This window comes from Mustelus asterias, chromosome 22 (assembly GCF_964213995.1).
Source record: "Mustelus asterias chromosome 22, sMusAst1.hap1.1, whole genome shotgun sequence".
Lineage (NCBI taxonomy): Eukaryota > Metazoa > Chordata > Chondrichthyes > Carcharhiniformes > Triakidae > Mustelus > Mustelus asterias.
In genome coordinates, this window is record NC_135822.1 from 12445373 (window position 1) to 12459098 (window position 13726).

Consider the following 13726-nt stretch of genomic DNA (forward strand, 5'->3'; position numbering starts at 1 on the left):
TTTTCTAATCATTTTGTGTTCCTACGATTTGAACATCCCATCTGAATGTGAAAGATTGAGAAAAAGGATTAGGAAAACCCTTCATATTTTTATTTGTTGAAACATGGACCATTGGGAGTAGTAAAGGCAGTAAGCACTTGAGGAACAAGTAGGCATTAGCAGTGAAAGACACAGCAGGGCCTTTGGGAGACTGAGGGTGTGCAATTACTTTCAGTTTGCTCTCACAATGAATCAATATAGATATCATGGACCAAATGACCTCTTTCTGTGCTGTATCTAAACAACAACAATTTATTTTTAAATTCTTAATGTTTTGATTAAGTCATCCTAGAGGCATTCCCTCTTTCCAAATCACTGCTTCCAGGAAAATATTAAGCTAGACAATGCCTCACACTAACCACCCCAATTCACCTTCCTTCAATACCCCAGATATTGTACCTGGTTGGCGTCATATAGAAAGCCTTTCTTCAGCTGAAGTAGGGCAAGTCTAGCCAGGACTGAGGAACCCTGAGGGTTCTTGCCAAGAGAAACCAGCAAAGTCTTGTGAGCCTCTTCCATCCGACCAAGTTGATAGAGGGCATCTGCAGACAGAATTTGCGAAACCTCATCTGATGGCTCCAGCTCCAGTAGCAATAAAGCTAAGTAATGAACACCCAATGCATCTCTAGGAGTAAGCAAACATAGAATCATGGAATCTGCAATGCAGGAGGCCACTTGGCCCATCAAGACTGCACCGACAACAATCCCACCCAATTCCTGTCCTATCCCCATAACCCCACACATCTACCCTGCTAATCCCCAACACCGAGGGGCAATTTTGCATGGCCAAACAACCCAACCCGTACATCCCTGCACTGTGGAGGAAACCGGAACACCCAGAGAAAACCCACAGACATGAGGAGAACGTGCTAACTCCAGTCACCCAAAGCCAGAATTGAACTCGGGTCCTTGTCGCCGTGAGGCAGCAGTGCCAACCACTGTGCTACCCCATGTTTGGATAGAACAGTTTTTTCCATATTGGTCTTTTGGCCTTTAGTCAAGTATACAAATATTTGACTTTTAACATAGTGTCAAACAGCCTGTGTTATTCTCCGATGTGCACCATCAGACAAGACGCCATCCTAGGTGAACACTTTGCAGAGGCAATAGTGGTGCATGTGCATATAACTAAAGGCGGCAAAGTGGCAAGCACTGCTGCCTCACAGCGCCAAGGGCCCGGGTTCAATTCCCGGCCTGGATCACTGTTTGTGCGGAGTCTGCACGCATTTCCTCCTACCGTCTGAAAGACGTGCTGGTTAGGTGCATTGGCCATGTGTACCTGAACAGGCACTGGAGTGTGGCGTGTATGGGTTTTTCCATAGTAGCATAATTGCAGTGTTAATGTAGGTCCATTTGTGACACTAATAAATAAACTTCAACTTTAACTCAAGGCAAGGAACACTATTCTAACAACCAATGGGCAAATGGTTACTATCCAACCCAGATACACAGGTCTAATTCCTCTATTCTTCTTTGAAGATACTTCATGCACACCATAGACGTTGATGGGCTCTTGGTTTAAGTTATCTCCCAAAAGACTACACCCGTGATGGTGTGGCACACCCTCAGTGCTGCGCGGGAGTGCCAGCTTAAATTTGTGTTAAGTCCTGAAATGGGATTTGAAAACCACAGGCAGATGACTTTGAACTCAAGTCTATACCTACCAAACGTCAGGTCTCAGATTACTCATTCCTGGAAGAAATCAAATTTAAGTGATACAGGTTTAAAATACAATGTAATGTGATTAAAGTAAAGTTTATTTATTAGTCACAAGTAGGCTTACACTCACACTGTAATGAAGTTACTGTGAAAATCCCCTAGTAGCCGCCTAAAAGGCTGCAGGTTTAAAATATAATGTACTGATATTTTTGATTCAGAGGCTGTAATATACCCTTCTTTGAAAGGATAACCATGTTCTGTACTTTTCTTCCGGAACACAGCACTGGCTGAGGGACTGGGGTGTTTTTTCTGAAGCATTTTCTGCCCTTCTTCCTGCAGGACCTTGTACAGGAGGCCTCGCTGGTTCCAGGGGACGTAGGACTTCACAAACAAGACCACTTCTTCGAGCCGCAGGCGGCTGGCGGTGATGTAGTCCAGGGCGGTCAGGTAAGGGCTGCCGGTCAGCATTCGCACCAGACCTCGGCCGCACATGGCCTTGACGCAGCTCCCGGGGTGCGGCAGATCGTGCTCCAGGATGGACTGGAAATCCTCCAGGGCCCGGCTCAGGTGGCCGGTGTGCAGGTGGGAGAAGCCGCGGACGACCAGGATGGTGCTGTGGTAGGTGGCGGGATCGGCATCGAGCAGGCGCTGGCACAGCCGGAGGGAGCCCTCGGCGTCCCCGCACAGGAGCTTGCAGTCGGCCAGTCGGATCTCCAGCTCCCGCTTGGCCCCGGGCTCCAGGTGGGCCGCCAGCTGGAGCGCCTCGAGCACCGGCCGCAGCAGCTGGGCGGCGCCGCCGCCGTCCGATCGCATGTCGGCCCGGCTGCGCACCGTCTCCTTGTAGTGGGTGAAGCCGGCCTCGATCAGCCGCTTGGCCCGCTCCAGCACGCGGTGCGGCGGCGCCGCCGCCAAGAGCTCCTCCAGGTGTTTCCTGGCCAGCTGGGGGTTGGTGTGGAAGGCCGCGGCCAGGTCGTGGATCGCCTCGGGGTCGTGGTTGCCCGTAGCCAAGAGGTCGGCGGCCCGACCCACCAGCAGCCGCAGCAGGGCGGGCGGCTCCTGGGGCCGGGGCTCGAGCGCCGCGTTGCCGCTTCCCGCGCTTTCTCCCAACCGCCGCTTTTCAAATGGGCGCGCGGGGCCGGCGCGCGGCGCGCTGACGTCACGGGGCGCCACGAGCGCCAGGAAACGGCGGCAATCGCACAGCAGCCCGGCCGCGCCGCCATCTTGTCTCCTCCGCTCCTGTCGCGAAACGTAGTCGTCGAAGGCCCGCACAATCCGCGGCAGGTCCCTCTGCTGCCGGCCCCCGACGAACGCCACGGTCTCCTCCGGCCGCTTGGCGAAGGCCTGCAGGTAGTCCACCACGCCGTTGGCCGAGTGACACTCGGAAAGCACCCAGGCCAGTGCCCTGGTCAGCAGCAGCTCCAGCGAGTGGCCGGGGTGCGCGTTGAGCAAGGCGTTGCAGCGGCTCACCGCCTCCTGGTGCCGCCCGCTCCTCAGCAGCGCGTCCACCTTCAGCACCGACGCCGCCAGGTTGCTGGGGCTCAGCGCGGAGAGGAGGACGGCGGCCACCCCCACGCTGACTGGCGCCCGGCCCGCCGACGACGCCGCCTGGCCGCCTGCCTGCCTCGGGACCCAGCTCCGGTCGGCGCACCAGCCCTCCAACACCGCCAGCACGTCGCCCAGGCCCAGCTCCCCCAAGGATTTGAGATGCCGGACGGTCGCCTCGGCGTCCTGACAGAAAGCTGCGGTGTAAGAGGCGGTGGCTTGGGCCGGAGCACCGCTCGCCAGGTACTGGTCCCCCTCGGTGCAGAGCTGGGCGGGCAGCTCCTCTTCAGACATCACCAGGACTGAGCCGGCACCCCAGAGATTTACAAGTGTGCAAATTCATCCGTACCTGGAAAATAAAAATGCAAAAATTGCAGATTAGATCGGTAGAAGTCATTGCCATGCGACAATTTTAACCCAACCCTCGGGTAATTGACAGGGTCAGGTTTTACACCCACCCACATTTACTCTCCATTGAAGTATTGGGCGAGTATGAAACTGGGTTTTCACCTGCTCACATCGGCTTCTCAGCCTTCTTCGCCTCCGCCCCCGTGTTTTCTAATTCAGCAGCAGTTTCAATATTTGCAAAACCCATCACCAAAAAATACCAGAGATCGCTCAGTTTTAAGTTCATTTAGTAGTGTCACAAATAGGCTTCCAGTAACACTGCAATGAAGTTACTTCGAAAATCCCCCCATCGCCTGTTCAGGTGCACCGAGGGAGAATTTAACATGGTCAATGCACTCTAACCAGCACGTCTTTCGGACTGTGGGAGGAAACCCACGCGGACACTGGGAGAACGTGCAAACTCCACACACTCACCCAAGGCTGGAATTGAACCTGGGTCCCTGGTGCTGTGAGGCAGCAGTCCTAAGGGGACAACATATTAGGAAACAGCTCTGATGAAGAGCTATATGGATTCAAACACTAACTCTGTCTCCCTCTCTACAGATGCTGCCAGACCAGTTGAGTTTTTCCTGCATGTTTTTTATGTTAGGAAACAGGATATAGAGTATTAGGTTGGAATTCTGAGAAAGAAAGAACTTAAAATATGAAACTTTTGATGACACTGGATTCCAATATAGTGATGAGTAAGTAGTGTGAAATAATTAATTTTGATTAGAAGAAAGCAGTCACAGTTTAGAGCACTAACGATAAAAGGAACAAGAAAGACTTAAAGCAGAGTGAAGGTTAGAGGTGAAAAGGGAAAATCGGCTACCAAACAAACTTAAGTGTGGAAGTTCCATTTTAAAGTGGAAGCCTCGAATTTAGAAATTGAATTAACTGTTCAGATGGCGAGTTGAGCAAACACTGCTGGGTTAAATACACACCAGCACAGGAATTCTCTGATCTCAATCTGAAGTCACTACCACAGCTTCCATGAAATGAGGTCAGGAGGCCGAATTCTGACAGGGTGCCTAATACTGAACAGATCTGACATGGAAACCGAGGCCTTCCTTCTCTATACAGCTCAATTTCGTAAGGCTGTGGTCTTCAGAACAAAAAAGCTGCTTGATTCTGGACAGCAGTAACTTTATCACAGGACTGCAAACCTGAAGCATTCTTAAGATCAGCAGTCTCTTGACAACAGTCAGGTAATGAAAGATAGTATCTTTAAGACGTGTGCAGCAATTGTGTAGACACTAATGATGGAGAATAGAATGTTCTTCAAACAGACAACCTTATCACCAGACACCATTGTGGCTTTGCAAATTACACATTTACAGGCATGATCTCAGTAATCAGAATCACTCACAACTACGTTTCTTCATCTGTCTTAACTAAGGTCTCAGGACAGGTTTGTAGAGTTTAAATTAAAAGCTAATGAAGTGAACTGTCTTATTCACAAGAATGTCTTGGTTTAATTATATTTGAATGAGGAAATTGTAGTTACCTCTCAGGGACACTGAAGCAACACAGCCTACCCCTATTGGTTTATTTAAAATAGGCAACTGATTATTCTCTTCCTCTACAAACACTATATTTACATAACAAGGTGAATGATAGCAGAGAAAGTTAAACCTCAAGGACAAATATAAACCATTGTCAGTGCATCAGCAGAGTAAGTTGAATGGAGGGCAAAAAATATGTATATTCCTAGCACAATGTGAGATCCCAATCAGTACATTTTATACTTGGCATTTCACTCTGTGTAGGTAAAGCTGGCAAAGCCATGTTTATTAGCTGACCCTTGATGCCCCAGGAGTAGAAATGAACATTCATCTTGAGAAAAGTGATTGTACAATTGTGTGACAGCTTGCTAGGCGACTTCAAGGAATCATAGAAACTTTACAGTGGAGGAGGTGGCCATTTAGCCCCTCGAGTCTGCACAGGCTCTCTGAAAGAGCATTCTACCTAGCCCAACTCCTTGGTATCTGCCTGTTTAAGACTGTACAGCAGAAGTGAGTCACCGGACTTAAGGGATCAATGGAAACAGAGAGAGTGATCACATCAGAAGGTGGAGTCCTCAAGCAGAATCATCTAGAAGCTGTGATGTAAACATGCAAGGATTGGAGCTGTGCTCCAGGAGAGCCTAGAGCTGCAACCATCGTGCACCTGGTCAGTTGTCAATAAATACCCTTTGTTCCTAACAAAGTCTGAAATCTTGACAATGCTAAAGTACCACATAACATTGGTGACAAAGTGGATCAATTAGATGGCACAGCCTATCTGTTTAATTTAAGTTGGAAAGGAGGGATACCTCTTCTTAGGTGAATAGATTCAGTGAACAGACTCAGAGTTGCTCAGCTAGTGCCAGACCCCGAGGGGCAATTGAAGTACCGACCCAGTGGCCAGTGAGTAGCGAGATTTGGAAAGATACAAGATTCAAATGAAGAGATTAGCCATCAGGAGCAAGGAAAGTGAAACTGGAGTAAAAAATGTTTAAAAAGGACAGGATCTTTTTGAAATAAAAGGAAGATATACTTGGCTAGAAAAAGCTGTGTCATAGATTTAACACATTTAATCTGGAAAGAAGTTTTTTTAAAAATTAGTTATTGGCGGCAGTTAAAACAAGTTAAGATTACATTGGTTGCAACTAAAGTCCAGAAGTTTAAAAACAAAAGTCTCGGGGAACTTCAAAGACTGTCAAAAGTGCAGGAAAGTGAAAAGCTGAGATTTACAGATCTGATCTGAAAAGAGCCTGCAGAAAACCATCTCTGCACTAAGGGACTATGGGCAGTGAAGTATGAAAGTTTTCAGATGAGAAGTCCTTTAGCTACTAAAAAATAAGCTCAAAGAAGATAATGGTCCTGAAATGGACAGCTCTGATGGAGTGAATTTAAAACGAACAGCATCAGGAGGAGAGAAATACAGACTCTTCAGCTAACCAAAAGAAACAAAATGCTGCAGAAGTCTTCCACCAGCTCAAAAGAAAATAAATACACAATTTACAAAGAACAGCACAGGAAACAGGCCCTTCGGCCCTCCAAGCCTGTGCCGTTCCATGGTCCAACTAGACCAATCGTTTGTATCCCTCCATTCCCAGGCTGCTCATGTGACTATCCAGGTAAGTCTTAAACAATGTCAGCGTGTCTGCCTCCACCATCCTACTTGGCAGCGCATTCCAGGCCCCCACCACCCTCTGTGTAAAAAACATCCCTCTAATATCGGAGTTATACTTCGCCCCTCTCACCTTGAACCCGTGACCCCTCATGATCGTCACAAATCGTCCAAGAAGGTAGAGCTGTAGTTTCCTACCAGAAGTGCAGGAAAAACAGGGAAAGAAAAACAGCAGCTGTGGCAGTTTAAAAAAAACAAGTCTTAAAGTGGTAGTACATTTAAAGTTGTACAACATTTAATGAAACAACCACAAGAAGGAACAAAGGATAAGGGACAGGAATAACCAGAGAAGACCCAAGGTGGTCCATAAGCAACACAAAACCTCAAAAATGGAAATTAAAACCTGAAGAAAAAGACAATCCTGGAGCTTGGAGGAGATAATAAACCCTCAAGTAGGCAGCAATGCCAGATTAGATAGTAAAAACCCCTGAGGAGGGCAACGAAGGACCCCAAATGACAAATCCTGAAAGCAAAATTGAGTCGTGTCCCATCCTTTTGTGTTATGAGAAGTTCTTTGGAGTTGTAGCAAACAAAACTAATCAATGTAAAGGTAAGACAAACCAAAGAAAAGATAGTAAGAGTGAAGAAAAATAGTTGGATAAACTTCACTGAGAACTGCAGCAAATAGAAAATGTGGTAAAGGTTTGTGTAAATAAGTGGCCCAACTACATCAAAACAAGCACTGTGAAAAAGGCGTAAGTCATTAACAAACCTATTAGCGTTAGAAACTACAACATTCACCAGCAAGCTGTGATGGAACTGAAGTTAGAGCATGAAGATGTGAATAAAAGTAAAATGGGGAGAGAAGAAAAAGCATAAGCGGAACACAGCAACAGAGGTCACTGCATGGAACTCAAGAAAAGCCAAGGAAATCCCATATAATGGATGCCATTAGTTTCATGATTGGTGAGAGAACTGCTGGTCTCAGGGTCAAGCACCTCATCATCTACTGCAAGAGTCATCACACTGTTGAAGCAGAGTTATCATTCATCAGAGCCATATAAGGAATCCTTTAGAGATCCAACTGAATGATTAAACTACCAGTCACATGGAAAAACAAATGAGCTTGAGTGTGACAATACTGTGCCTTCAAGAAATGTATGTTAATCATATTTTTCTGCAGTTTTTTAAGTGGGCTTGTTTTTAGTATTTGTTGCTGAAGCAATATAATGGGCATCTTGTTTATTTTTCATATGGGTGTGTGTCCTGGAGTTTTATTACCCTTTTGGGAATTGTTGATTTGCAACTGTTTGGCAGGTCAGGTGCCTTTGGACAGTTTACAGGAGAAATCCAAAGGTTTTACTTTCATTTTGGCAGAAGCTGTTGGGACTGCAGACTGAAAGTAGTGTTCTCTGGGTCTCTCTGGAATGAAAATTCAACTGTCTGTGAGGTGCAGCTAGAAGCTGTAGGCAAGCAGTATCACTGTGTCGCAAGGTATGTAGGACTGAGATTCCAGGATTGAGGAGGCCTATCCCTTCCATTGCTTCGCATGTTCTGATAACTGACATTCCATTTTGCTATAGATGCAACAAACTCTACTTCTACATTCATCATTTCTTTCTTCCTTGTCTTTTTGTATTAGAACAAGTTAGCAATTCAGAATTGTCTAACAGTTTTGTTCTCTATTTGGGGTTGTCCATTGCTAAATCCTCCACAGCACACTGGACAGTTTCTGCTTCTCTGCAGGATACCAGCTAATGTTATAATCCAGTTAATGTTATAATCCAGGAGTGTTCCACAGCACGGGTTGGAAAGCTGCAAGGTCCAGCAGCACATGAGCATACTTGCTTTCTGTTCTAAGCCTAGGACAGGGTTTTTGGAGGTTGTCTGGCTTGGGACAATATATTTACTTATATTAAGATTCATACAATGTTATAGTTGTGTTTTGTAATTGGTCAGTTATTTCTGATTTTTCTTATTATAGTTTAGCTGTGTTTTTAAATAAACTTTGTTGATAAAAGCTCCCTGGTGGGTCTCTTGAATCATACTTGGAGTGAAACATCTTGTGCTTACCCGTGCCAAATTCAAAGTGCAAAGCTATGGTCTAGGCTGACTTCATAAAACACCTTGGAGTTTCTGACCTGGATGGAGAGGAGTTTGTTAGGTGTGTCCAGGAGAGTTTCCTGACACAGTATGTGGATAAGCCTACTAGAGGAGAGGCTGTACTTGATCTGGTGCTGGCTAATGAACCTGGACAGGTGGAGGATCTCTCGGTGGGTGAGCATCTTGGGGATAGCGATCATAATTCTATCTCCTTCATGATAGCATTGGAAAGAGATAGGATCAGGCAGGCTAGGAAAGTGTTTCTCTGGAGTAAAGGGAAATACAGTGTCATCAGGGAGGAAATTAGACGGGTAAATTGGAAGGAGGCATTCTTGGGGAAAAGTACCGAAGGAAAGTGGAGGATTTTCAAGGAATGTTTGTCTGGAGCTCTGCATGACAACGTTCCGATGAGACAGGGGGGTGTTGGTAGGGTACGGGAACCGTGGTGCACGAAGGTTGTGATGAACCTGGTGAATAAGAAAAGAGAGGCGTACAGAAGGTTCAGAGAGCTAGGAGGTGTTAAGGATTTAGAGGAGTATACGGGATGTAGGAAGGAGCTTAAGAAGGAAATTAGGAGAGCGAGAAGGGGTCATGAGAAGACCTTGGCGGGTAAGATTAAGGAGAATCCCAAGGCTTTCTACAAATATGTCAAGAGTAAAAGGATGAGATGTGAAGGCATAGGACCCTTAAAAGGTGAAGGGGGAAAAGTTTGTGCGGAACCGTTAGAAATGGCGGAGGTGCTTAATGAATACTTTACCTCGGTATTCACGGTGGAAAGGGATCTGGGTGGTTGTACTGCTGGTTTGCGGTGGACAGAAAGGATCGAGCATGTGGACATAAAGAAAGAGGATGTGTTGGAACTATTGAATGGCATCAAGGTTGGTAAGTCGCCGGGACCGGATGGGATGTACCCCAGGTTACTGTGGGAGGCGAGGGAGGAGATTGCGGAGCCTTTGGCGATGATCTTTGCATCATCGATGGAGACGGGAGAGGTTCCGGAGGATTGGAGGATTGCAGATGTGGTCCCTATATTCAAGAAAGGGAACAGGGACAGCCCGGGAAATTACCGACCGGTGAGTCTAACCTCAGTGGTTGGTAAGTTGATGGAGAGGATCCTGAGAGACAGGATTTATGATCATCTAGAGAAGTTTAGTATGATCAAAAGTAGCACGGCTTTGTCAAGGGCAGGTCGTGCCTTACGAGCCTGGTTGAGTTCTTTGAAAATGTGACCAAACACATTGACGAAGGAAGAGCGGTGGATGTGGTCTATATGGACTTCAGCAAGGCGTTCGATAAGGTCCCCCATGCAAGACTTCTTGAGAAAGTGAGAGGGCATGGGATCCAAGGGGCTGTTGCCTTGTGGATCCAGAACTGGCTTGCCTGCAGAAGGCAGAGAGTGGCTGTGGAGGGGTCTTTCTCTGCATGGAGGTCAGTGACCAGTGGAGTGCCCCAGGGATCTGTTCTGGGACCCTTGCTGTTTGTCATTTTCATAAATGACCTGGATGAGGAAGTGGAGGGATGGGTTGGTAAGTTTGCTGACGACACCAAGGTAGGTGGTGTTGTGGATAGTTTGGAGGGATGTCAGAAGTTGCAGCGAGACATAGATAGAATGCAAGACTGGGCGGAGAAGTGGCAGATGGACTTCAACCCGGATAAGTGTGTAGTGATCCATTTTGGCAGATCCAATGGGATGAAGCAGCAGTATAATATGAAGGGTACCATTCTTAGCAGTGTAGAGGATCAGAAGGACCTTGGGGTCCGGGTCCATAGGACTCTTAAATCGGCCTCGTAGGTGGAGGATGCGGTCAAGAAGGCGTACGGCGTACTAGCCTTCATTAATCGAGGGATTGAGTTTAGGAGTCGGGAGATAATGCTGCAGCTTTATAGGACCCTGGTTAGACCCCACTTGGAGTACTGCGCGCAGTTCTGGTCACCTCATTACAGGAAAGATGTTGAAGCCATTGAAAGGGTGCAGAGGAGATTTACAAGGATGTTGCCTGGATTGGGGGGCATGCCTTATGAGGATAGGTTGAGGGAGCTTGGTCTCTTCTCCCTGGAGAGACGAAGGATGAGAGGTGACCTGATAGAGGTTTACAAGATGTTGAGAGGTCTGGATAGGGTAGACTCTCAGAGGCTATTTCCAAGGGCTGAAATGGTTGCTACGAGAGGACACAGGTTTAAGGTGCTGGGGGGTAGGTACAGAGGAGATGTCAGGGGTAAGTTTTTCACTCAGAGGGTGGTGGGTGAGTGGAATCGGCTGACGTCAGTGGTGGTGGAGGCAAACTCGTTGGGGTCTTTTAAGAGACTTCTGGATGAGTACATGGGATTTAATGGGATTGAGGGCTATAGATAGGCCTAGAGGTAGGGATATGATCAGCGCAACTTGTGGGCCTGTTTGTGCTGTGGCTTTCTATGTTCTATGTTCTATAACATTAACTGGTATTCTGCAGAGAGGCAGAAACTTCAGTGTGCTGTGGAGGATATAGCAATGGACAACCCCAAAGAGAACAAAACTGTTAGAACAAGTTAGCAATTCAGAATTGTCTAACACAAAAAGACAAGGAAGAAAGAAATGATGAATGTAGAAGTAGAGTTTGTTGCATCTATAGCAAAATGGGATATCAGTTATCAGAACATGCGAAGCAATGGAAGAGATAGATCATTATCAAATGTCAGAAAGGAATGATGAATTCAACTTGGAAGAAATGGATAAATTGAAGGATTGCAAAAGCGGATGCATGGAATAAAGAACCACTCATGTCCAAGCAGAAGACAAAAGGAAGAGATTGCAAAATAAACCATTCAGCTGAAGGAGATGTGCTAGAGAGAACTAGACAAAGCAGCAATTCAGGCAGAGAAGGAAACATTGCATGCCAGAACAAGATTGCTGAAATAGTCACACTAATACAAAAGCACAAGAACCAATATGCTAACATAGTTGATGGCAAATATGACAAATAGAAATACTAGGTAGAGAAGAAATTTTATCCCTCAACCTAAGTACCTGAAATAGAGTACCACAGCCATTTCCTTCATAAAGGGACAAACCAAGATTGTGCAAGAAATGCCAAGACACAAGCCTCTGTTGTTTTACAATATCGGTACCTGCATGCATTGTAGCATTGGTTGCTTGACAGAGAAAAGGATCAACAGTGGATTGGAGCGTGACACCATCTGCAATGTAGCACACAGTCCAGGACAGAACCTGGTAAGCAGCAAGTCTATATGAAAGAATCATAGAAACCCTACAGTGCAGAAGGAGGCCATTCGGCCCATCGAGTCTGTACCGACCACAATCCCACCCAGGCCCTACCCCCACATATTTACCCGCTAATCCCTCTAACCTACGCATCCCAGCACTCTAAGGGGCAATTTGTTTAACCTGGCCAATCAACCTAACCCGCACATCTTTGGACTGTGGGAGGAAACCGGAGCACCCGGAGGAAACCCACGCAGACACGAGGAGAATGTGCAAACTCCACACAGACAGTGACCCGAGCCGGGAATCGAACCCGGGATCCTGGAGCTGTGAAGCAGCAGTGCTAACCACTGTGCTACCGTGCCGCCCCACGGCGTAAGACTACATAATTGTACATAGTTGAAGCTTTCTAAAAGAAGTGTTATGTTAAATGCAAGTCTTAAGATCCGTCCATTGATCAATTGCTACATTAATTTACTAATGTCTAACATGTATAATATTTATTTAGAACGTGGGTTGAATAAAATTTAGAAGATTATATAAGAACATGTATGTGGTATCTGTCTCTTTAAGACATTACAGCAGAGATGAGTCACCTGACTTGAGGGACCAATGGAAACAGTGTGAGTAATCACATCAGAGGGTGGAGTCCTCAGACAGAATCATCTGGAAGCCATGTTGTAAGAGTGATGATACTGTGCCTTTAAGAAACATATTTATATCATGTTTTGTGTAACGAGTATGTTTAGAATTCAGATCTGTTTTGCAAAGTGCCGATTTGTCTCAGGCCCTGGTCAAGAAGAAGAAAGAGGCACATGACATGCATAGGCAGCTGGGATCAAGTGAATCCCTTGAAGAGTATAGGGAGTGTAGGAGTAGAGTTAAGAGAGAAATCAGGAGGGCAAAAAGGGGACACGAGATTGTTTTGGCAGATAAGGCAAAGGAGAATCCAAAGAGCTCCGACAAATACATAAAGGGCAAAAGAGTAACAAGGGAGAGAGAGTAGGGCCTCTTAAGGATCAACAAGGTCATCTATGTGCGGATCCACAAGAGATGGGTGAGATCCTAAATGAATATTTCTCATTACTATTTACTGTTGAGAAAAGCATGGATGTTAGGGAATTTGGGGAAATAAATAGTGATGTCTTGAGGACTGTACATGTAACAGAGAAGGAGGTGCTGGAAGTCTTAAAGCGCATCAAGATAGATAAATCCCCGGGATCTGATTAAGTGTATCCCAGGACATTGTGGGAGGCTAGGGAGGAAATTGTGGGTCCCCTAGCCAAGATATTTGAATCATCGATTGTCACGGGTGAGGTGCCTGAAGATTGGAGAGTGGCAAATGTGTCTTTGTTTAAAAAGGGCGGCAGGGAAAAGCCTGGGAACTACAGGCCAGTGGGCCTCACATCTGTGGTGTGCAAATTGTTGGAAGGTATTTTGAGAGACAGGATCTAAAGGCATTTAGAGACGCAAGTACTGATTAGGGACAGTCAGCATAGCTTTGTGAGTGTAAAATCATGTCTCACAAATTTGATTGACTTTTTTGAAGGGGTAACCAAGAAGGTAGATGAGGGCAGTGCAGTTGATGTTGCCTACATGGACTTTAGCAAGGCCTTTGACAAGGTACTGCATGGTAGGTTGTTTCATAAGGTTAAATTTCACGGGACCCAGGGTGAGGTATCT

At 46.3% G+C, this 13726-nt stretch overlaps 1 protein-coding gene across 1 annotated transcript in view; it reads right to left on the minus strand.

Annotated features, from left to right (window-relative positions):
- The window catches only part of ttc34 (tetratricopeptide repeat domain 34), an 81100-nt gene that overhangs the window by 50951 nt on the left and 16423 nt on the right, over window positions 1-13726 (minus strand). The window contains exons 2-3 of the mRNA XM_078239737.1: window positions 1931-3589; window positions 439-664 (exon numbers count right to left, since the gene is read on the minus strand). Of these exons, the coding sequence (XP_078095863.1) occupies window positions 439-664; window positions 1931-3534 (1830 nt within the window). The 5' untranslated portion in view covers window positions 3535-3589. The remainder of the gene's footprint in view (window positions 1-438; window positions 665-1930; window positions 3590-13726) is intronic.